The 25,349-nt window shown below is 44.6% G+C and overlaps 1 protein-coding gene across 10 annotated transcripts in view; it reads left to right on the top strand.

The window, feature by feature from the left end:
- The window catches only part of TJP1 (tight junction protein 1), a 354,643-nt gene that overhangs the window by 302,575 nt on the left and 26,719 nt on the right, over positions 1 to 25,349 (top strand). For all 10 annotated transcript variants that reach the window (XM_080980656.1, XM_080980659.1, XM_080980658.1 and 7 more), the window contains 12 exons: positions 6,003 to 6,106; positions 7,054 to 7,222; positions 7,971 to 8,115; positions 13,547 to 13,689; positions 15,732 to 15,837; positions 17,214 to 17,364; positions 18,013 to 18,121; positions 19,167 to 19,386; positions 19,847 to 20,031; positions 21,617 to 21,712; positions 23,696 to 23,778; positions 25,091 to 25,301. In XM_080980656.1, the coding sequence (XP_080836782.1) occupies positions 6,003 to 6,106; positions 7,054 to 7,222; positions 7,971 to 8,115; positions 13,547 to 13,689; positions 15,732 to 15,837; positions 17,214 to 17,364; positions 18,013 to 18,121; positions 19,167 to 19,386; positions 19,847 to 20,031; positions 21,617 to 21,712; positions 23,696 to 23,778; positions 25,091 to 25,301 (1,722 nt within the window). The remainder of the gene's footprint in view (positions 1 to 6,002; positions 6,107 to 7,053; positions 7,223 to 7,970; positions 8,116 to 13,546; positions 13,690 to 15,731; positions 15,838 to 17,213; positions 17,365 to 18,012; positions 18,122 to 19,166; positions 19,387 to 19,846; positions 20,032 to 21,616; positions 21,713 to 23,695; positions 23,779 to 25,090; positions 25,302 to 25,349) is intronic.

Here is a 25,349-nt window from a genome sequence, read left to right as displayed (position 1 = left end):
AACAAATATCCGGGTAATTGAAGTCCCCCATTACTACTATCTCCCTTCCTTTTGCATGCTTGGTCATCTGTTCCAGGAAGGCATCATCTATGTCCTCCGTTTGGCTTGGGGATCTATAGTAAACTCCCACAATGAGGTCCCTGTTATTCTTCTCTCCCTTAATTTTGACCCAAATGCTCTCACTTTGGCTTTGAGGTTCTAAATCTTGGATCTCTTCACAGGTATACACATCCCTGACATATAACGCCACTCCTCCTCCTTTCTTGTCTGGTCTGTTTCTCTGAAATAAATATCCCCCCATTATTACATTCCAATTGTGGGACTTATACCACCAGGTTTCAGTGATGCCTATTATGTCATATTTAGTTTGCTGTACCAAGAGCTCAAGCTCATCTTGTTTATTTCCCATGCTTTGCGCATTAGTGTACAGACATTGAAGTCCATTAATCATTCCCCCGTGTCTCTTATTTAAGGATTTTTTCCTCCCACCACTAGGTCTGCGTGCTGTTTGCTCCATTTGGTCTATGACATTTGGATGATCATGTTCATCAATTGATAGACTCCTACCTTCAGGAGCACTGCCTCCCTCCCCCACATTAGTCAGTTTAAAGCCCTCCTGATGAGGTTTCTGATATTTTTGGCAAAAACATTCCTCCCAACCATTGTGAGGTGCAGCCCATCGCTTGCCAGAAGTCCGTCTTCAAGAAACTGCAGTCCGTGATCTAAGAATCCAAACCGTTCCTGTTTACACCATTTGCGAAGCCAGCTGTTCACTTCCACTATTTTCCCCTCTCTCCCTGGGCCACGTCGTTCAACTGGGAGGACAGATGAGATGACAATTTGTGCATTTAATTGCTTCAATTTCCTGCCCAGAGCCTCGTAGTCTCTTTTGATCTTCTGGAGGCTATTGCTTGCAGTGTCATTGGTTCCCACATGAACCAAGAGGAAGGGGTATTTGTCAGTGGGTTTTATGATTCCTTGCAGTCGTTCAGTTACATCTTGGATCTTAGCTCCGGGGAGACAGCACTTCCCGAGACATCTTGTCAGGCCCACAGATCACTGCTTCTGTTCCCCTCAGTAGGGAATCCCCTATCACCACTACACGCCTCCTCTTAGGTTTGGTCAGGGTTCTTCCGTGAGCTGTCCGTTCCAAGGTCGCCTGCACATTCCCTGAGGACTGACTTTGCTGCTCGTCTTCATATACCTGATCGACTGTAATGAGGGAGAGATCCTCAAATGGAGTCTGCTCTTCGTCTTCCATGCTAGGGGAGAGGACCTCAAAGCGATTGTGTATTTCTAAACAATCAGAGCGAACCCTGGGCCTCCTACTTCTTTGAGTCACGTTTCTCCATATATCTGGCTCCAGTGTTGGTGAACTAGCCTCCTTCTCAGGGGAGTCCCCTGTCTCCTCCTTGGTGGAGACGATGTGCTCTGTTGCTTCCAAGAAGAGCTCCAGCTCTCTAATTCTTTGGAGCGTAGCTACACGTTCCTCCAGTTGCTGGACTTTGTCTTTTAAGAGGGCAATCAACATGCAATTGCTGCAGGTAAAGCTGCCTGCAGCCTTTGGCTAGATGGCAAACATTGCGCAGGAACCGCAGGCGACTGCAGCTGTTCCCTCCCCCTCCATCTTGAGAACGTGTCGTTGGGTGTGGCTACAGCGGTCCTCCATCATAAAAAGCGTGAAGACAGGACAAATAACTCCCCCCACAAAAAACCTAGGTCTCCCCCAACAAACGTTTGAGACTAGCTCCCCTAAATCTAAAAGATGGATGAAACTGCGTGCGCCGCTGCCCTGCAAGCTCTGATAAGCTCCTCCCACAGCTAATCACCTGCCTCAACAGAAACCCTGCCCCCTCTGACCTTTGCACAGGAAGAGCAGCTAATCAGCCACAAAGAAACACACACACACACACACACACACACACACACAAGAAAACCCGTTTTGCTCCTACTTCAACTGCTGCCCTGCAAGCTCCCACTTAAAGGCCTCGTTTGAACATAACAAACTGTGAATTAACATGAAGAAGCAAGCATGCTGGTTCATGAAGCAAAAAATCATGTGACATGCTTTGTTTCTCTCCCAGCTGAGCTGCTGCTATGATTGCAAGAACTAAGCCATGCTTTGACTTAGCGTTATGTGTGAAGTTGGACCCATTGTTTGTCTCAGTGCAAACAACCAGGCTTTTGCTTGGCTTACTGCTTATCGTTTGCTGTGTGTGGAGCATGGGGGGAGACAAATCACAAGCTCAGATTCATGCATGACACTAAGCCAAACCATGGCTTCATTTTTGGTGGCACGGCGGCAGCAGCAGGACAGAGAAAGGGGCAAAGGGGCTGCTGTTTTGCTTCTGTGCGCCAGCACACTTGCTCATTCATGGTCAGCCATGGTTTGGCTTACTGTTACATGCAAACATGACCAAAGAGTTAGATATTTCGTACATGAACTTTCAGAACATAGAATCATAGCTCAATGGTGGAACACCTGTTTAGCAAGCAGAAACTCCCAGTTCAAGCCCCATCACCTCTCTGTTAAAAGGAGCAGCGAAGAGTGACAGGAAAGACCCTTCTGTGCTCATTGGACTAGTGGGACTAGCCTAGTCCCCAATGTTCCTGGCAGTGAATTAGAGTATTAAAGTGTTTACCTTTTTTACACACCTAACCCCCTTGGTTCAGGTGAGGTATTTGGGTGGCTGGTCGATTCATTTTCCCCAAAGAGTGCTGGTGGGTGGAGAAGACAAGGCAACCAAAAAGCATGGAGGTTCCCTGCCCTAGAGAGATGGCCCTGTCTTCTCTGAAATGATTTCTGACTCACAGGGAGGAAAGGACACTGACAAACTGGAACGTGTCCAGAGGAGGGCAACCAAAATGGTCAAAGGCCTGGAAACGATGCCTTATGAGGAACGGCTAAGGGAGCTGGGCATGTTTAGCCTGGAGAAGAGGAGGTTAAGGGGTGATATGATAGCCATGTTCAAATAGATAAAAGGATGTCACATAGAGGAGGGAGAAAGGTTGTTTTCTGCGGCTCCAGAGAAGCGGACACGGAGCAATGGATCCAAACTACAAGAAAGAAGATTCCACCTAAACATTAGGAAGAACTTCCTGACAGTAAGAGCTGTTTGACAGTGGAATTTGCTGCCAAGGAGTGTGGTGGAGTCTCCTTCTTTGGAGGTCTTTAAGCAGAGGCTTGACAACCATATGTCAGGAGTGCTCTGATGGTGTTTCCTGCTTGGCAGGGGGTTGGACTCGATGGCCCTTGTGGTCTCTTCCAGCTCTATGATTCTATGATTCTAAGGGGCAGATTTGGTAGCCTAGCCTCACAGCTCAGTGTGCAGATGCATAGAGCGAAGTGTTTATTCAACCAAGCCCCTCTCCCTCCTTTCTAAATAATAATAATAATAATAATAATAATAATAATAATAATAATAATAATAAATTTATTATTCATAGCCTGCCCATCTGGCTGGGTTTCCCCAGCCACTCTGGGTGGCTCCCAAGAAAATATTAAAAACACGCTGCAACATCAAACATTAAAAACTTCCCTAAACAGGGCTGCCTTCAGATGTCTTCTAAAAGTCAGATAGTTGTTTATTTCCTTGACATCTGATAGGAGGGCATTCCACAGGGCAGGCACCACTACCAAGAAGGCCCTCTTCCTGGTTCCCTGTAGCTTCACTTCTCGCAGGGAGGGAACCACCAGAAGGCCCTCGGAGCTGGACCTCAGTGTCTGGGCTGAATGATGGGGGTGGAGATACTCCTTCAAGTATACAGTGGTACCTCGGGTTACATATGTTTCAGGTTACATACGCTTCAGGTTACAGACTCCGCTAACCCAGAAATAGTACCTCGGGTTAAGAACTTTGCTTCAGGATGAGAACAGAAATCGTGCTTCGGCAGCGCGACGGCAGCAGGAGGTCCCATTAGCTAAAGTGGTGCTTCAGGTTAAGAACCATTTCAGGTTAAGAACGGACCTCCGGAACAAATTAAGTACTTAACCGGAGGTACCACTGTACTGGGCCAAGGCCATTTAGGGCTTTAAAAGTCAGCATCAACACTTTGAATTGTGCTTGGAAATGTACTGGGAGCCAATGGAGCCCTTTCAGGACCTGTGTTATATGGTCCCAGCGGCCACTCCCAGTCACCAGTCTGGCAGCTACATTCTGGATTAGTTGTAGTTTCCGAATCACCTTCAAAGGTAGCCCCACGTAGTGCGCATGGCAGTAGTCCAAGTTGGGAGATCACCAGAGCATGCACCACTCTGGCGAGACAGTCTGCAGGCAGGGAGGGTCTCAGCCTGCGTACCAGGTGGAGCTGGTAGACAGCTGCCCTGGACACAGAATTGACCTGTGCCTCCATGGACAGCTGTGAATCCAAAATGACTCCCAGACTGTGCATGGTATACTTTAGTTAGAAAGTTGGTTGGAGAGAGTTGGTTGAGGAAATGCTTCTGTCTGCATGCGCTGCTGAGGTGTGGCACAACTTGGTGGATCCAAGAGGGCAGGTGGAGCATGGGAGACCTGTTTAGCAATGGGCGCTGTGAAAAGGATGGCCAAGTGTGCATGTCTGTCAGCTGCGGAGGCGCTTTATTCTCCCCCCTTCCTCCTTTGTTGTTTAGTCGTTTAGTCGTGTCCGACTCTTCGTGACCCCATGGACCAGAGCACGCCAGGCACTTCTGTCCTCCACTGCCTCCCGCAGTTTGATCAAACTCATGCTGGTAGACGAGGTAACCTGGTGGGGGCGTGGGGCGCTCACCAGCTTGTGTGCTCTGCAAGGGAGGCAGGCAGGTTAGGGTTAGTGCTCCCAGCCCATCTCAGGCCGAGCACCTTGGGGGGTGTGTGAAATGCTCCTTCGGGGTCCAAGAGCCTTCCTGCCCCCTTCCCACAAGGAGGCAGCAAGGCTCCAGCATCCAGGTTTTTACATTTCTTGAGAAGGTTGACAGGCAGTTGCTCTTTGGTGTCCCCAAGGAGCTCTTTGTGTCTGTAGCCATTGGGAATCTAAAGGTTGCTTAAATCCTCCCCCACTTTTTAACAAAGGAAGACATTCTTTGAATACAAACATTACATTCTAATGGCAAAGAAATACTTGAAGAAAAGCAGTGGCGCGGTTGTGTGTGTGTGTGTGTGTGTGCGCGCGCGCGCGTGTGCGCGCACACACACACACACACACACACACATTGAGGGGTGAAAGCTGAGGGGGGAAGGCCTTTTATCAATGGCTGGAAAAGCCTGAATGGATTTTAAGGAGCTGAAAGCCCACTAGAGAGTTCACATTTATGGGGAGAGCCTTTCTGAATGAAAAAGAGCACAACACTGTGTGTATGAAGGGCCTCAGGTGCAAACATTCTCATAATCTGTGCAGCAGCCTTGTAAGGCAGGCCAGTTTTGCTATCCCCACAGTACCAATTGCAAGGTATGCATGGAGACTCTTAGAAACATACAGTTGGAAAGGACCACAAGGGTCATCTAGTCCAACCCCCTTTTGCAATGAAAAATGTCACTGCATGCCACTGCTTCTGTGCCTGAAACCCTGGAGAACCTCTGCCAGTCTGAGAAAACATTAATGGGCTAAACAAGCCACCTGCAGAAAAGCTCAGGTGGTCATGCTTTTAGTTAAGGTCAGGTATGGGCTTATGCTTTCTGAGCCATAGCAATGCTTATGGGGTCCCCACCTTTTAGCTGTAGTGTGGGCTGCATCAGGAAGCCCCAATACATCCTTGACTCTTCCCGTATGTTGGCACAGGGTAGGAGCAGGGAATCAGTGTTGTGAAGGACTTTCCCCACCCCGCTTCTAGCACAGAGGAGTCACCACTTCCAGCCTGCTGACTTGGAAACATTAGGCCATACTTACTGTATCTTATTTCCTGGCAACGCTCTCTTTGTGTCCCAGCAAACCGTTTGGGAATTCTTGGGGCCAAGAAAGATTGAATTTATGGGAGCAGTGGTGGTGGACCCTGAAAATGCTTGTTAACAACAGGTATGCATTTGTTTTCTTTTTATTCGAAACAGAATATGGATTGCGCCTAGCCAGCCACATATTTGTGAAAGAAATATCCCAAGACAGTCTGGCAGCAAGAGATGGCAATATTCAGGAAGGTGACGTCGTACTGAAGGTACAGTAAATGTGCCCCCCCCCTTTCGTTTTCTTTTTGTTTGATGAAGGAGAGAACACTTTTACACAACCGGTTTCCTGGTAACTTGATGGTTTTAAAGGGACCAATCCTGATTCACTGGAGCAGAAGATTAAAAAGAGGGTGAATGTAAGCTCCTGTGCTGGCTGGGGTCAATGGGAGTTGTAGTCCAAAACACCTGGAGGTTTCCCATTTGGCAAATGCTGGTATATAGCAAAATGTCATTGTCTGCCAAGTCATGGCAGCAAAAGGCTAGTGTTGGGTACCATTTGCCAAGCCCTTGTAGGGATGTTCCACATGTGGAAGACTGAACTGCCTGTAGGCAACCTTGCTTTGGACAAGAGCTTGAGGAGCGAAATCATCTTGGCCAGAGGATATTAGTCCCTTGCTGACTATTCAGTGTAAATCATTGACAAATCTCTGAATCCCATTGACATAATTATGGCACTGGGGTGGGTTCTCCCATTCCTTTGGTGTCGAGTCACGCAATTACAGTAATTCCTTCTATAGGTGTTTTAAGGTATTCAAATGCAATGATTATGTTAAGCTTCAAAGCGTGATTGTGATTTCCATAAACCAGGTGTGTAGTTTTCTACCCTTTGGCTGGTGCCCCAGATTGAGTATTTAAACTGCACCCATCTCCCCTCCAAACCAGCACAAGTCACATCATCTCAGCCTTTCTGTAGTGTGGTATCCAATGAAGACATGTTCAAAGCATACCCATCAGTGGACTTAAGTTCATTTATTTCTAAGGGTCTGTTCTGAGTATGACTTGGTCAAATGCCACCACAGCCAGAGTGAGCAATCAGGCTTTTGTCTGTCTGTCTTGTCTCTTCCTTCCTTTCCCTCTAGTCTTCAAAGTTGCCATCAAGGTGAAACTGCTGACTTTCTGTTCGGTTCCTATCAGTAGTCCTTTTGCTCTGTTGCAGATAAACGGAACAGTCACAGAAAATATGTCATTGACAGATGCCAAGACCCTAATAGAAAGGTCAAAGGGCAAGTTGAAGATGGTGGTTCAAAGGGATGAACGAGCAACTTTGCTGAATGTCCCAGATCTTTCTGATAGTATTCACTCAGTCAATGCTTCAGAAAGAGATGGTGAGTATGGATCTGCTTGTCTTTAAAGGTAGAAACAGGGTTGTTGTTATATTCCAGTTCCACAAAGATGTAAAATGTTAAATGTAGCAAGACTCGGAGTGTGTATTTAGACAAGGGAGATGGGGTGGATTTTTGAGCTGGTACAAACATTGGTCATTAGAATTGCATGCCTTTAAAAATATATATCAGTGGTTTCTCAATATTGCACAAGTAGAATTATAGTTCACACATAATGCAAAGCCATGGTTTGTTTCACCAACAAGTGGCTTGTTTGAACATCTGAACACAGCCCAGCAGACGAACCATTGCCTGATTTCTGCCAAACAAACCACAATGTGAAGCCATGGTTTGTTGTTGGCTTATGAGTGGTCACTTACTTTAACTACAGTTTAGCATTTACGTTCTAACGCAACAGTCTCGCTTAACTATAGTATCCCTGGCCATCCCACACCAGATGCTTGCCAAGCTACAGAAGCACCAGGCAAGAGCAGCTGGGAAGCAGACAAAGCTTTGAAGAAGGAAGCCTGTGAGGCAACTTGTGGTTTGTTGAAACCATGGTTAAACACGCCTGCACCATGGCTTAGCATTATATGCAAATTTAGCCAGTACAAGTGATTGGGGGGGGGGGTGTAGATGGTCCAATACACTTCATATAATAAGTTCTGCAAAACCTTATATCCATTTTGGGCAGGTCATGTCATCATTTTTTATAAATCATTTCATGGAAAAAACAACTTTTATTTAACAGACATTTCAGAAATTCAGTCGCTGGCATCCGATCATTCCAACCGATCACATGACAGGCCCCGCCGCAGTCGTTCACGATCTCCTGACCAGAGGTCAGAGCCTTCAGACCATTCCAGACATTCTCCACAGCAGCCCAGCAATGGCAGGTGATGGTAGCCTTGTACTATTTTAAATCGACTTGTTAAACAAAATAGTAGACTAGACGCTTGGGAATATGTGTGCAGTATTTAGGTGCATGGCAGGCCAGCTATGTAGTTGCATGGTGCAGCAATTAATGGAATCCAAAGGCTTGACGCCGCAGGCATAACCTACCTACAAAATGTTAAACTGCCTGAATTTTGCATTGTTTGTTTGTGTCTGACTTGCTCTGGTTAGCCCAAGCGAGACAGGAGTGAGTAATGACGCTTCTGTATGTAGCCTGAGAGGGAGGAGATTTCAGGTTTGTGCTTGTATACAATTTCTGTTTTGACTTGTACACTCAAACACATGTGCTTGCTTTTGTGGGGGGGGGGGGCTAACACAAACCATTCCCCAGATTAAAGGTGGAAATGGCCATTTGGCGAGTATTTCATATTATAATATTGCAGATTCATTTCCCACCCATTTCCTTTGCGATTCGTATCTGGACCCAGTTCTAGGTGCTAGGCGATACTTTTAAAGTCTTCTGTGGCAGGGATGGGGAGCCTGTGGCCTCCAGATGTCACCCCCGCCAACATGGCAAGTAGGAATTGTGGGAGTTGAAGTCTGACAGCATCTGGAGGGCCACAGGCTCTCCCCCCCGCTCTACAGTTAAGGGCCAACTCCCCTTTTCTGGCTCCCACATGCGTCCGCGGAGCGCCTGTAAGCGTGCCCCACCCTGTTATGCCCTGCCCCTGTTGCACCTTCTTCTGGGTCCCAAAGGACCCCTGCATCCACGATTGCACATCAATTGGATGTTCTTAAAATGGTCACTGCCATCTCCTTGCTCCACCATCATGAGAGATTCACCTGGTTTTAAAGCACAAGAGGGTAGCAATGCCAAGGTTATGAAACTCCCTATCCGAGGCAGTCTGCTTAGCTCACACTTGGTTGGTGGTGTTACAACATCACTTTGCTGTGACATTTATTATGTGTTTAACAAGCGGCTGTTGTATTCTAATGCCGCCCTTTTTAAGTGCCTGCTGAAAAGATTTCTATTCTGCCAGGCCTGTGCCAGCAGTTAGGAATACATCATTCCACAATGGTTAATTGATGTCTGTTTTTAAAATTTTTATGGTTTTATTTTTTATTGCTGCAAACAGCACTGACATTTTTAATGATACAACTTTACAAATATTCTAATAAATGAGCGGGCAGTGGGGGAAGTCCCTGGTGCTGTTTGTGAGCCTCAGCCTTGTCCTCTTCCTGTCTTCTGGCTTTAATGGACTCTTACCTTCAAAGGCCTGAGGCAGGCATCTAGAGATAGCTTTTTGGACTTGATCTGAGACTCATTTGTAGAGATACTGATAGCCACGGCTTATTGGTAATTGCTGCTATGGTGTTTTTGTGCTGTAAAAATTCTGTGTTCAGGATTGTTCAGTATTTTTTTATTTGATATTTGAGTTGCTATCCATTTCAGAAGGTGAGCTATAAAACTGAAATATTTTTTAAGTCTCTTCATCTGTCTTGATTCCTTTCAGCTTTTTGCTCTATTTAGGTGCTTTATTAGAAATTGGCATCTAGCTCTCCACTGCTGGAGACACGAAGCTGGGCTAGATGGCTTGTCTTGGGAAAGGCAGTTCTTGTGGGTGTTCAGAATTATCATCTGTGGCAGAACCATTTTTTGGAAACCATCTCCTCCAGTAAAAGAGCTTTTGCCCACCAGTCCCAAAAGGCACCGGTGAGGTTTCACGCAGACTTATGAAAGAGGCAGAAAGTGTTCCTGTGGACAGGGCTCAGATGCCATTCACATTCTTGTGACACTGGGAGCATACAAGGATTAAATGGGGAGTGTTGTGTGTCTGAATTGTGTGCATTTGATTGGCAGGACAGAAATTTGTTAAGAAATGAGCTGCCACTGATGAAACAAACATGAAGCTGACTTCACTTTTTGTGACTGAAGGTTATTTTAAAATGCTGCAGCATTAAGCATCCTTTTTATATATAAAAAACCCTTCCTGACACAGCACAGATGTTAGAAGTAAAAGCAATACTGGCAGAACACATACACAGCGAAATAACACCTTTGATGACTCATGGGAAATGCAGCTGTAATTTTTAACAGCATTCTATCACCTAGGAACAATGAGGGTGTCAAGACACTTCGTGTATCTTAAAAACTGGGGAAGCTGAATGCTTACTAGAAAGTTCAAAAAATTGGGATGAGCTGCCATTCTTACGTTGGGGGGGGGGAGAGAGACTTTGACTGCATCTTTATTTTCCTTGTTGAAAGCTATACCTTGCCTTTCTGATTTGGGGCTTCCTTGTCCAGTGCATTTGGGAAGGAATTGAACCACTATTCTAGTACTGCTTACCTGCAAGAGTCTACCATCTTGTTCCTTAATTTACCTCAGTCATTCTTACTGTTGTAGCCAAAGGCCATAAAAACCATGACATTAAAGGAAAAAAGAAATTTTCAAAGCATATGCATGGTGGGGTATTAAAAAATGAACTTTCCAGCCCCAACGTATGTTTCTAAGAGGCACAGTGTTCACGAATGGGTGCAGCCAAACATCTCATTTCCCTCCTTCACTTCCTTTGTTTGTGCACATCACAGTTAGTCATTAACATCTGAACTGGGGTACAGACTATATTTTGCGTTGCTTTCCTGTCACAACAAAATTATGATTTACGTGAGAGCAAGGAAATGAGGGAGAGAACTGGAAGTGTGCAGTGGCTGAGGGGGAAAGAGTGAGCCCCAAGTTCAGGCACAAATAGCCAAACCATGGTTTGCAGTTAGATGCATGGAGCTGCCAGTGATGTACAGGAACTGTCAGCTGCTTCCCATTCATTCCTTTGTGGAAGATTCTTACTGTTGGTATCTGGGTGCCTGCTTTCCGGCAGTCCTGCGATGCACTTCCTCTCTGTGACATTGTCAGATTGAAGGTATGAAAGCAAATGGACTGTGAAGTCATGACTTCCCAAATGTCATTCACATAAATAACATCAAATAATTACGAGGCTGCGAAGAGGTGGGTGGAAGAAAAGAGGCTGAGGTCGATAAAGTACTGTTAGACAAAGCAGTACTTCATGCTTCAATATTTTAAGAAATCACTTAGTTGCACAGCTTAAGGACAGCAGCCATCACACTTTCACCTGGGAAGCAAGCAGCCCAGCCAAACCTGGAAGAGTGCATGGTTGCAAAGTAAGGTTTGGCAGCCTACAGTCAGTAGACCAAATCTCACCACCTGAGAGATGCTCTGGGTCCCTTTTCACTTAGTGGTCTTCAACCGTTCTTCTGCATTAAAGATAAGGGAGCCCAGGCCTCCATTGCATCAGCTGAAACAAGCAAGCAAATCCAGTGAACCCATTGGCATGACTCACTTTTTAGGTTTGTGTGGGTTCTAGCACACAAACTGAAGACAAATGTTCTAGATTAAAGGATTGGCTTGCCCATGGGAAAGGGCTGTAGCTTCCCCCATTTTCAAGCAGCCAGGTTCACCTCCCTACTTCCAACAGCCAAGATAGTATTTTAAGCAGGGCTGGAAAGACACCCAACCTCCTTTCTTTGAGATCCACCACAAATCAGAAGATTTATCTGAAGGAACTAGAGACTACCACTTCGCTGAAGCTAAACAGGTCTGAGTCTGCTCAGTGCTTGGATAGGAGACCTCCTGGGAACCTCGGGTTCCATTGTGGTATATGCTTAAGAAACAAACAAAAAAAAGTGAATAAATGCTGAGCTTGGTAGACTAGTTGTGGGATTCATCTGTAAGGCAGCTTTGTGTGTTTTGAGTAAAGCAAGCTGAAGTCCAAAAATTAGATGGTTGGGTTGGAGAGGGAGTTGGGAGTCAAAAGAGGCATCAGATGCTGGGTCCTCCTTTCAGATTTCAGTAGCTACAATAATTCTTTGTGCAGTTTCTCCAGTGGAACCACATGCAGCAAAAAGAATGAGGACTGTTCAGAAATGCAGCCCTGGGGTAGATGGCGTGTGTGTCACCCCTGCTGTTGAAGCAGGGACGCACATAGCATGACAACATCATTACAAAAGTAAGCTTACTTTTGTAATGATGTTGTCATGCTATGTGTGTCCCTGGTTCAAGAGCAGTAGCAATGTAGGGTTTGAACAAAGAACCATGCTGGGACCCCAGTATGTTTAACTGCAAACTGTGGAAGAGGAAGTGACCACAACATTGTGCTGTGGTTTTTGTATTTCCTTGTGTTTATTATAATGTATTTTGCCTATAAACGTCACTTCTTCTAGCTGTTAAGCATTTAGCATTTGTTTTCAAAATCGCAAGGCGTTCCTGCATGAAGTGCTTTTTCTTCGATGTGTATACAGTATTAATAACATTGTCGCATAGTCTTTGGGTTCTTTAAACGTCAAATCAAATAATTGGTGCTTAGTATTTGAATGCCTCCCCACCATGCATGATGATGAGGATGATGATGATGATGATGATGATGATGATAATAATACTAATACTAATACTAATAATAATACTAATAATAATAATAATACAGTTTATTATTTATACCCCACCCATCTGGCATAACTTGGTGGCAGCTCTGTTCCTCTTCTGAAAAACTGCTGGGTTTACAAAAGCTGTGCTTGACTTCAGGCATGGCCATCCAACCACTGACTTATTGCTGTTTGCAGTGTGGATATTGAGGCAGCGGTGCCATCTAGCTGTAGCAGATTGATTGTATGGTGGCAAAGAAAGCACTTCGTCTCTCCTTTCGGGAAATTTGCTAGTCATTTATGGTGGGGGACAATTGTATTAGCAAATCAAAACAAGTATTGTTTTCTCTTATTTAGTTATTCATTATATCTAAGTTAGGTTTGGCGGGGGGTGGGAGGTAAATCTGTGTGACTTTCTAAAAATGGTTTGTTCTGTATATCCTCCGAAGGAGAACAGGGTTTCTCCCATTTTCCCTAACCCAATCCTGTGAGGTAAGCTGGACTTGAGAGACAAGCCTGCTCCAGGGTCACCCAGTGAGCTTTGTGGCTGAGTGGGAATTTGAGCCTGCAGAACTCCAGCTTCTCTCACAGGAGCCATCTCCCAGCCCCCTTGACACTGTCTCCTTAACCCAGCAGGTGGGAACCTGGGTGGGGGGTGGGGGGAGGGGGAGCTCCAGATGCCGCTGAACAACAATTTCCACCATCCCTGACCCACTGACCATGCTGTCTGGGGCTGTTGGGAATTCGATCCCAGAAACATTTGGCGTGAAACAGGTTTGCCACATAAAAAGTGAGGAGGTCTGTAGCAATTAGTGCCTGCATCTCTGAGGATCTTGCCTAATCTGTGCTAGAGATTTCCACAGAAAATCCTCAGAGCAATGTCACCTGCATACTATTTTTATGACGGGTGTAATCTACAACTACTTGATTCTCTAGATTTCCTTGGTGGAATTACTGTTGAAGATTTTTAAATGAAGTTTTGTTTTTTCTTGATTTAGTCTCCGAAGTAGAGAGGATGAAAGAATAGCAAAGCCAGGAGCAGTATCCACACCTGTGAAAAATGTAGAGGAACCCACAATTTCCAAATCACTGGAAGAATCTGTAACGGAGAGAAATGATAAGCAGACTCCGCCACTTCCTGGCAAGTATTAAGGCTACTGCCTGGTTAAATTGACTAGGATTTCTTCAGTCCCCTGTGTTTTAAACCAATTCAGTCTGCATGTGAGGGTAAGCAATCATTCTGAAGCAAAAACATACTCAGCATTTTTAGATGACCTGCATCTTTGAGGCATTCCTTCATGGGGTAGAGAAAGGGTGAAGGGCTGCACCTCATGGTAGAACATCTGCTTTGCATGCAGAACGTCCCAGCTTCAGTCTCCAGGGCTGGGAATGTTCGGTCTGATGGACCAACTGTCTGGATTGCTATAAGGCAGTAGCATCCTATGCCTCTTCTAAGATGGTCTTTATCATGTACAGGTTTTTAAGTATACACACTTTAAAAAAAAATCTGCTTGATCAATCAGGTCATGCTTTTAGTTGATCAACAGTTGTAAAAATAGATCAGTTTGATTTATTAAGTGTTGCAACCCCTGGTATGTATAGCTATACTACCGTACTGCAGCAGTTGAGGATTTTATTTATTTACTTCCCATCCTTTTCCTAAGGTCCCCAGGACAGGTCACAAGATTAAAACACAACATTAAAAAACAGTTTAAAACAATAAAAAGTGGGTCCTAAAAACATACACCTCAGGTAAGGAAGTGTGTCATCCTCATTCTCCCGAAGCTGCGTAATGAAGAGGCCAGGCACACCACTGTGAGGAGGGAGTTTCACCACTGAGAAGGCCCTCCTAGGCTGCTGCCTGCCCTCTAAAAAGTGCTCATGACTTCAAATATAAAGTCGGATTTTATTTCTTCTAGTCTAATTAGCTGCAACTCAAGTTGGGCTTACCCCATTTGAAAAAAAATATTAATTCCTCATGTTTAAAGCCTATAGTTCCAGTGCCACTGCTTCCCTGCCCCCAACACTTAAAAACATCTCATTGTACAGTTCAGACAATTCTTAACTCATCTCTCTCCTGCATGATGCCGCTCGAAGTGGATCGCTTTTTGCTATACCTTGCCGCATGGCTCTGTGCACTCCTGAAATATATTTACCTGGTTCCCTGCTATCTTGGGTTTAAGACATCCTTGCTCATGAGTTAACTAATCTTAGGTGGTGACATTTCCCTATGGCTAGCAAATCGTGGGTGTTGGTCCTGGGCAGACGTTCGTCCTCTGCAGCTGCTCCTACACCATGATAGAGAAACATTCTAGCGCTGTTTGAATGCCGAGCTTCACATTGAATCTGAACAGAATATCTGTCCTAGGCTTTCAAGTTAAGCTCACTCCATGAAAGGGATGTAAAATATCTGAATTTGTGTAAGTTTGTTTTTTAAATGTAGAAGATCAGTTTTGAACAGTAAATTAAACACGAACAACTAATGAAAATTAAACACGGGCATCTATGTAATTACATTTTTCTATCATTTTTAAAAATGATTACCATAATATTAATTTCTATAGTCATGTTAAATTATTTTAATAAAGCAAAAGGCTGCAAGTCATATTGTATCCTCCAATTTATTGAATGCTCTCCAAGTAGAAGTTTAGCTTTTGTATTTTGAAGCATATACTATCTGCGGAGCTTTTTATGCAACCACATTAAATACTGTACATTATAAATTAAAAATTCTAGTACATTAAAAATAAATGTATTACTTCCCAGTCTGTCCTCTTAAATACATAATTGTGTAGAACAGCATTTGCCAGCTTGATGCTCTCCAGATGTTTTGGACCCCTGCTTTTGGCAAGGAGCTTTACCGGCCTCACATCTAATGATACATCTCTGATGTCAGGTACAAGGCAGATGGGTGTAGAAGTTTGGCATGCCTTATTTGGCTGACAGTCTGGAGGCTCCCCACCGTTGCCTTAGGCACAGCTTAGAGGCAGAAATAAAGATGTGTTAAATCTTGGTAAAATTATAAAGGATCAAACTGAGGACTTAAAAGCACTGTATTGTCCCCTGTTCTTCCTGAGATTGGATCTGAATGAATTTTGCAAAGGAGCAAGCCAAGTCATACCTGTATTTGTGTGTGCTTTTAAAATGCATTTTGTTCAATCTTCTTTTGTGCTTTCTAAACAGAACCAAAACCAGTCTATGCACAGGCGGGTCAGCCAGATGTGGATTTACCCGTTAGTCCATCCGATGGCCCTCTTCCAAACTCAACCCATGAAGATGGAATGCTTCGGTAATGGAACTCTTGCTTTTCCTTGTCTTTCACCAGATCAGCATGGGCAATGTCAGTTGTGTATCTGCCCCCTGACGGATCCGCCTGGTGGGGGGATCTGTGGTTCTGCAGATAGCCTTGGATTACAGCTCCTGTTAGTTCCACACAGCATGGCCAGTGATGAGGAGTGATAGAAGTTGTGGTCCAGCAAAATATGGAGGGCCACAGGCTCACCTAGCACAGTGTTTCTCAAACTTGGGTTCCCAGCTGTTTTTGGACTACAATTCCCATCATCCCTAGCTAGCAGGACCCAGGGATCAGGGGTGATGGGAGCTGTAGTCCAACAGCACCTGGCCTAGTGGCTGCAGTTTGCTGAGCCAGTGTCTTCAACCTACAGTTTCATCAGGAAGTTTTTGTGCTTCCAATACTGGAGGACCCCCTTCCCCCCAGTTACCTTAGCTACAGTTGCCATGATTTCCTTTAATAGTCACTCCACGCATTATGTAGAAGCAAGGCTGGTTCTTCCACTAAATCACACTCTGTAGGAAGCTGAAATCCATCCTGGCTTTACTGAGCATACCTGTATGATGCAAGTGTTTTATCTTGTTCACATTGCATGCTTAGGTGTAGGTATCCAAAACATAAATGTGTACAGAGGACCTATGCACTTCTGACAAACCCTCCCTTGCTCACTAAACCATCACTCAATGATGGTGTCCAAGCCAGGTCAGTGAGCAAGCTGTTAACATGCAAGTGAAGCAAACCTAAGATGGAGAAGGATCACAGCTCTGTGGCAGAGCACCAGCTTTGCATGCAGAAGGTCCCACGTTCAGTCCCCAGCATCGTCAGGTACCCCTAGGAACGTCCTCTGTCTGAAACCCGAGAGAACCATTCGCAGGCACTCTGCACAGTAGGAAGCTGGATGGACCAAGAGTCTCACTCTGTTTAAGGCAGCTTCCTATGTTCCTCTTGGGAGAAATGGAAGTAAAATGGCTGTTCTTTTTCCACACCACATTTTAAGCACCCATTGTTGGCCCAGGATCCTGATTTAAGGAGGCAGCTGGCATTCAGTGGAGAGGGTTGGGCAAGACCAGATTCCCAGGTACTCTAGAACAAAACAGCTCCCACTTTCCTAGTAAGTAATCATGAGCTGTCTTTTAAAATAGCATAATCTGTGGCCTGTTTCCATTTTGCACCTGGAAAGTTACATGGCCTAATTTTATAACTGCCTGAAACAGGTGCAAACATAAAGGATGCCTGAAAATGGGTGGTGCTAGGATAGAAGGGCTTTTGACAGCATTTCAGAGTACATAAATAAACTGGAAATGTAAAGGTTTTGTGGTGAGGGATGGGCTGGCAAGAGACAGTTATTAAACAATATTTCCTAATCCGTGCAGGCCAAGCATGAAGCTTGTGAAATTCAAAAAAGGAGACAGTGTGGGCTTGCGGCTGGCTGGTGGCAATGATGTCGGGATATTCGTAGCTGGTGTTCTAGAGGATAGCCCTGCTGCCAAAGAAGGCTTGGAAGAAGGAGATCAGATTCTCAGGGTAGGTGGCAATCTTGAATATTAAGGTGATGATGATGATGATATAGATTTATATAGCATCCCATCAATAAATATTCCCTGGGTGGCTTGCAGGAAAATAGTAATGAATTATAAACTAAGAATAAAAAACAATAAAAAAGAAATAATCCTTGCATGGAGGTAGCATACAATTTATAAAACTAGGTTTCTGAAATGTAAAGGTAAAGGACCCCTGGACAGTTAAGTCCAGTCAGAGGCAGCTATGGGATGCGGTGCTTCAGGCTGAGGGAGCCAGCGTTTGTCCACAGACAGTTTTCCAGGATATGTGGTCAGCATGACTAAACCGCTTCTGGCATAGTAGTTTAAAGGCCTGGATTCATCAAAAGTTCTTCACCTAGTGCCAAAATACCCCAAAGAAGGTACCAGGCAGGCCTTTCTAGGGAATATGCCACTACCAAAAAGGTACCCAGAGCAGGGCATTCAAAGATGGTCTTAAGGTTTGGTTGTGGAGAGTTCTCAACACGATTTGCTTAGGAGAAAGAGACTATAAAGTTCATGGCACATCTGCTACGAGATACAAACATAGTAATGCAACCAGAGAGAATGTCTAGATGCACACTTGGGTTCTGTCAACTGCGTAGTAACTTTTTGAACTGTTGCTTTGCACCAGGTAAATAACGTAGACTTCACAAATATCATCAGAGAGGAAGCAGTACTGTTTCTGCTTGACCTCCCTAAAGGGGAAGAGGTAACAATTTTGGCACAGAAGAAAAAGGATGGTAAGTAACTGCCTTTTAATGAAAGGACAAAAACTATTTTGATAGACTCTCTTGGATAATAATCAAAAGAGAGCTGTCCCCAACACCTTGGATTGGCAGCAGTGGGGCTTCCTTATCCAGGTCACTTCTTTTAAAGGCTACAGTATCTGCAATCTAATACTGTTGTCTGAGTCATTGGCATTAATTAGTCCAGGGTAGTAGGCAGCAGCAAAACAGAACCAAGCTACAACATTCCTTGCCTATACCAGGTGTGCGCACACTTCAGGCTTGTGGGATCTGCTTTGTGTGAATGGGAAATGGTAGAGGTAGAGCCCATTCCTTAATAAACCCCATGATGCGCTTGGCAGACCTGAACGTTTAAGTATAATCTACACCTGAGTTCCTTCAAAATGGGGACTCTAGCTTTCTGATTTTGCACTGGAGTATTTCTGATCCTGATTTGTGGTGTATTTTGTTTTATAACTTCATTATTAATTTTATGCTGTTCAACACATTGTTTTTTCTTAATGCTAATGGTATAGACATTTTTGCAAATAAATAAAATTCAGTCCTGTCAGCTTATTCCTGTATCTTAATGAATTGGTACATTGCAACACACCCGAGAAATTAGCTTTGTTGTGCTCCCAATTCAGTGCGCCTGGCATTGAAGTGTCTCAAGAGTTCCAAGCATGTTTACTTGGGATCTTTGTTCATCCCTGACCATGAGTACATGCTGGTACTGCAATACAAATTAGTTCTCGAGTACATTCTGATAGTGCTGAAAACCATCATGCCTTTTGCCATTTTCAGGTTTTTTAACCATCTGCAGTAGGGATGGGGATCCTGTGGCTCTCCAGATATTGTTGGACTCGCGTCAGCCTTGGACAGCATGACCAGTGGTCAAGGATTATGGGAAATGTAGGCTAGCAACAACTTGGGGAACCACAGGTTCACCACTCTGACCTACAGAATTCAGCTTATTCTCAAATCTATTGTTTCGATTCAATAATAGTTTTCTGTAAGTGCTATAAAGCATTATGTTTGTGCTTTTATTCCATTCTTGCAGTTTATCGGCGCATTGTGGAGTCAGATGTAGGAGATTCGTTTTATATAAGAACTCATTTTGAATACGAGAAGGAATCTCCCTACGGGCTTAGCTTCAACAAAGGAGAGGTGTTTCGAGTGGTGGATACATTATACAATGGCAAGCTTGGATCCTGGCTGGCTATTCGGATTGGCAAGAATCACAAAGAGGTGGAAAGAGGCATTATACCCAACAAAAACAGGTATTTCAGAATAGCTCTTGGAGAAGCGTTTATTTGGCTGAACAGCTAAGCTGTTGTAAACCTGCATTGTGCTGAACTTCTTGGATGGAATTGCTGAAACTTCAGACTAGTTAATTTAAGAGTTTTGCTTTAGAACATCAATTTGCAAACTTCAAGCTCCCAGAGCTGCAATTCAGAGTACATATGCAAGGTACAGATTTGCCCTTGATAATCATAACCGTATTTTGAATGTGTGAAGATGAAGCATTGGAGATGCTGGAGATGCATGCAGCTCTTTCAACCTATAGGGCAAACAGCAGAATCCTTTTTGGATTTAACCATTTTGCTTTGCCTGGAACCAAAGTTGGTATGTGAATTGGCACATGCACAGAAAAGCCTTGGAAACTCAGGTCTAGGAGCTAAGTGAGGCTGCTGTTTCCCCCCATTGTCAGTGTTCATTGTCCTTGTTTCTTCCACACAGAGCTGAGCAACTGGCTAGCGTGCAGTACACCCTTCCAAAGACAGCTGGTGGGGACCGTGCAGATTTCTGGAGGTTTCGGGGTCTACGTAGCTCGAAAAGAAACCTCAGGAAAAGCAGAGAGGACCTTTCTGCCCAGCCAGTTCAGACCAAGTTCCCTGCATACGAGAGAGTTGTTCTTCGAGAAGGTGGGGGTTCAAAGGAAATGGAAATGTTACTGTGATTAACATTGTTCAGGGTTTGTGTTTGGAAGGAGGGGAAATGAAAGGAAATGGCTTGGCATATGGAACGTTAACATAAGGGTGAAGGAGCAGTTGGAGAAAGCATGAAGAGATGATGATGATGATTACAACTGCAGTTCTAAAGATCCTGAAAGTTTCTAAGCAGTGTACACACATTAAAAGATAAGTTTCTACCTACAGGACTCTTAATCTAATGGACATGATACAAAAGTTTGGAGGGAATATGAAAGCAAGCATTAGAGCTGCTGTTCCCTCCTTAGCCAACAGCTGGGGTTGTTTGCCAGACAGAAGTGAAAAGTTGGAAGATGTGGACAATAGAAGGGATTAGTTGTGTAGGAGTGGGTTTAGAGTATTTCCACTAACTGATTGCATTCATCCCAGACCTCAGCTTGCTCAAGTAAACACTTTTATTCCCTAGGCCAGTCCCCAACCTAACAAATGCCTGTCATGTTTCCTTTCCAATCTTCCAAAGAAATGGCTTGCCCTTCTGGTGTTTTTGTTTCAGCCCATTGTTTCAAACTCCTAACCCAGAAGGGCAAACCTTCTTTCTCCTGTTCTGTGACACTGCCTTGCATCTTTTCCCTATGAAAGTGTACTGCAAAGGTTTGGTGGTTCATACCTCAGTAATGGACAAATTCCCCTTGGCTCTGAATGGGACCAGCTCTGAATGCGTGACCTTTCTTTGGTAAGCTTTGAGAGAAAAGCTTGCCTGTTCTGCCCACCACCTAATTCTCTTCAGCTCATAACGTTGGCATATGTGTGCTGACAGTGTAATACCTGGGTGCCTTGTTATATTGCCCTTGCTGGGAATGGTTGATTGGTTTCACCTGCCCCAGTAACAGCCATGGCAGGAATTCAAGCCCATGCATGCCCTGAGCAAACTCTGCTGAGGCCAAGAGAGGGCTTTAGGTTGAAAAGTGGGGAAACAGCCTCCTAACGCCCTTGCAAGAAACAGTCAGGATAATTGGCTGACCCAGGTAGAGGGGACACTTTCCAAACAAAAGGCTGCTTGGTTGGGTGGACTTGGTCCCATAAGATTACAGTAATCAACTAGAGCTTGTTTCATCATTAATTGGCACTTAACATTAAATAACTTCGATTATTATAAAGCAGCTGACTTCTAGCACTTCTTCTGCCAACTAGTGTTTTTTGTAAAAGTAAACACTTTCATCTTAAAATGTCAGAACTCGTAGCACACTAAGATTGACATTACTGGCAGTTATTATTATTATTATTTAAAAGATGACTGACCGCTCCCAATACTCCCCTGCCGTGAATCTGTTATTGCCCCTCCCCCGATCTCCCCAGTATGTGCCTTTTGAAAGAAAAAAAAATTGTCCAGACCCACTTTTGTGTTTCCGCCACACCCACTTTGCCATGTCCCCGCACAGGTTTAGCCATGGGTCAGTGCAGCCCTTGGCATGAAAAACAGCCATCCCCACTCAAGGCCATCAAAGAATGTATTGGTAGTTTTTTTTTTGTTTTTTTTTTTGTTTAAAGAAGACTTACTATGATTTCCCTTTAATTCCAGCTGGATTTCTCAGGCCTGTAACAATCTTTGGACCAATTGCCGATGTTGCGCGGGAGAAACTGGCAAGAGAAGAACCAGATATTTATCAGATTGCAAGTAAGCACCTTCTATGTCCTGCTTTCCCAGCTAAACCCCCTCCTGCTTACAGGTGCAGACCAAAGTTTTAAAACAATTCCTGGGATTAGAGAGGATTGATTTGTTTACCTGTTTACCACTTATATGCCAAAATGGCCTCTAAGCCATTAATTACTTTAAAATCAATACATAATTAAAATAAGCAGTAGCAAATCCATGGGAGATTAAGCATTTTTAATTAAAATATACAATAAAGCCATTTAAAAGCATAACTATTGGAACAGTTAAAAAAACCTTTTAAAATAAAATCACAAGGTCAGTTCAGGACAGTGCTTGCTTAAACAGGTGTGTCTTCAGGAGCCGGTGGAATGCCAGTCCTGATGGGGGCCCTCATATTTCAGCATGGAGTGCATTATGCAACCCTGGTGGCACACTGTATATGAGGAGAAAATGACTTGAGAGCATAGATGAGAAGTTTGCACTCTCTTATGCCAATATTTAAATGGTGATGAAACACCCAAGCAGATTAAATGAGGTGTCTGTATTATCAGTGGCTTCCTCATTTATGTGGCAGAAAGGAATTTTAAAATATAACACACATGAATATCTAGTTGTTGTAAATGCTCTGACATTGGAAAACAACGCTGCTTTATTGTGTCAGACCATTCACAGTCTTGCCTGCTGCTGACTACCAGAGAACCAACAGCTCTGCAGATGTTGCTGGACTTCAGCTCCCGTCATCCCAGGCCATTTGTCATGTGGACTGGGTTGATGGGAGTTAGAGTCCAAAAGTGTCAGGAGAGGCATTGCTCTCCACACCTGGTCTACTCTAGCACTAGGTTCTCTGACAGAGGTGTTTCCCCATACCTGTTCCTTTTTGAGTACTGGTGCTGGGGAAAGAACACAGGGCCTTCTGCACACAAAGCATGTGTTCCACCACCAAGCTGTTAATCAGCAGCCCAAGCTGTCTCTGCAAGAAGATGAGTGGTGTATTTGTGTGGTTCAAAGTAAAGCTGGTGTGTTTCCCATAGTTTTCTTGCACATTCAGCGAGGCCTGGGAGATATATCGTCATATTGCCCAGGACCGGTATGAGGAACAGACTGTGATGTCGGCTTCTCTCAGTGCTATATTGCTGGTGAAACCGCCACCACTCCTGAGTCCCTCTACTAGCAGAGTCTGCTGGAGGGAGTCAATAGAGGGACTCGAGCAGTGGTGGTTTCACCAGCGATATATCACTGAGAGAAGCTGACATCCCACTTTGCCCTCATACTGCGCAGAGGGAGAAAAAAGCTGTATTGGTGAGGTACCGATACAGCTTGTTCCTCCCTCTGCATCTTTAAACTGCTCGGTTGAGGAGTGTGCAGCTGCCCTTGCCTCAGTCAAGCAGTTAAAGCCCGCGGTGTGGTGGGGGCTCCGTGAAACCGCTCAGCTGAGGGGAGTGTGGTTGCGGCTCCCTGCAGTGAGCAGGTAAAGGAGCCCCGGTGCTGCCCCCGTTCATGGGTTCCCTCCCCCAGCTGAGCAGCCCAAAGCAGCCCCAGTGCTCCTGCTGAGCAACAAAAGCACCAGGACTGTCTCAGCTGGGGGGGGGGGGCATTCCCTCCTCCCAGCTGAGCGACACAAACAAGCTGCATTGTCCCAGTCCGTCAGCCTCAGTGAAACTGCCTCTTGAGGTGAGAGCTGGGGCAGTTTTACCCAGTGTCCCGCCGGCAGAGGCCACTGAATCTTGTTTTTTCAACATTGCGGTATATCGCCAAACCATGATGTTTGGCTGACAATACACCCTGATGTTGAAAAGCTGATATTGCCCAGCCCTACGCTCAGCACCCCAGAATGCATAAGCAATACTGTTCTGCCCTTACCATGAAAGAAGTGACTTTGGAAAATGATGTTTGAAAGCTTATAGAAGATTTTCAAAGAAGAAATTTCATAATCTCGTTACAGGCAGTAAAAATGTTATATGTAACTGACCCACAGCTGTTGATTAACTGTTTTCTCTTTAACAGAAAGTGAACCAAGGGATGCTGGTACAGACCAGCGTAGTTCGGGCATTATTCGTCTGCACACAATCAAACAAATAATTGACAGAGTAAGTGAGTAAATGCTCATTTGTATGTTTCTTGTTGGGTCAACAGGTATTGTAGTGCCTTTCATGCAGGAACGCAGAAGATGATAAAACCATTTTAAGGAACACATTAGCCACAAATTACTGAAAGTATGGGAAATGCAAGACATGGCATGGCAAGGTGTAATTTAGACATTGCTGCTGCAGTGTCAAAGCTGTGTTTCTGTGGCTTCACCCATGATGATGCTAGGATGAAATGCCACACACAACCATGTGGTGGGGATCGTTGTGCAGATCCTTGCCACGTGCCCATCTCCCCAGATCCTGGCAAGAATTGCATGGCCAGGTCCTGTGCAATTGTCCTGCCCCCTTCCCCAGCCTGGTGCCCTCCCCTGGTGTGTTGGACCACAGTTCCCGTCAGCCTCCTCTTTCCACACCCTGGACCTCCCAGTTTGCTAGAGCAACCCCTGGCTGAGCTTTGGATTTGGCACCTCAGCTTCCCGCTTGCTTGCTTCCTTTTTGGTGTTCTCTGACCTGCATATGAGGTTCAAATGTAGTTCTTTGTAAATTTCAAAAAAGAAAAATGCCAGTGGTATGTAACATTCCAGGTTCAGCAAATGATCTACTTCCAAAGTGCTTTTTACTCATGTGTGCTTGCATGTTCATTGACTAGCTAATCCTCTCTGCAGAAAGAACTAAACTGCCACTTGTGCTAAATGTTAAAGAAAACCCCTCTTCTGTCCACTTGCTATATATGCAGGATAAGCATGGTATAGATTTTTGAGGACCTACAACACTAAATCCTTGACCTGCTTAATAAATTATGCTTCAGATAGAATTGAATTTCACATAGCATTTTGGAAAAAAGTAACCCGCATCTTAGTGTTTGTCTTAGAGAGCTCTAAATTTTAAAGATCTATAATGATGGTTAGGCTCAAACAAGAAGATGGACACAAAGCTTAAAATCATTCTGCTGTTTTATTGTTCTGTTCAACCTTTCTCAACAATCCTTACATTTTCAGACCTCCCATATCTGCCTTTGTATTCTCTGTTGACTGCAGAATTAATCTTCAAGGTGTCCAGCTTCACTCTTCCCCCTGCCTCCCCTTTCCTGGTAATTGACTCTTCTACCTGCCTCTGATTTTTCTGCTCTTGAATACAGCTGCAGATGTGAAAATAATTTAAAATAATTGATTTTTGTGGAATCAGTTAGATTAAAGGTGGCAAGTTTGAAACCTAAATGATGCACACTTTTAGCAGGCTTTAGAGAACAGGTCAAGAGCCCTTGTTTTCCTGGGTTGTCTGACGGCTTTGTTCAATCTTTTCTGTTTCTCAGGACAAGCACGCCTTATTAGATGTCACTCCAAATGCAGTGGACCGCCTGAATTACGCACAGTGGTATCCCATTGTGGTGTTCTTGAACCCTGATTCAAAGCAGGGCGTAAAAACTATGAGGATGAGGCTCTGCCCAGAATCCCGGAAAAGTGCCAGAAAGTTATATGAGAGGGCCCACAAGCTACGGAAAAACAACCACCACCTCTTCACAGGTGAGTGCACCAGGACGGAGAAGAAGGCTGGGGAGGGAATGAATGAAA

The sequence above is a fragment of the Podarcis pityusensis genome (assembly GCF_964106645.2).
Source record: "Podarcis pityusensis genome assembly, chromosome: 14".
NCBI classification, from domain to species: domain Eukaryota; kingdom Metazoa; phylum Chordata; class Lepidosauria; order Squamata; family Lacertidae; genus Podarcis; species Podarcis pityusensis.
This window is presented reverse-complemented; position numbering and strand designations above follow the sequence as displayed.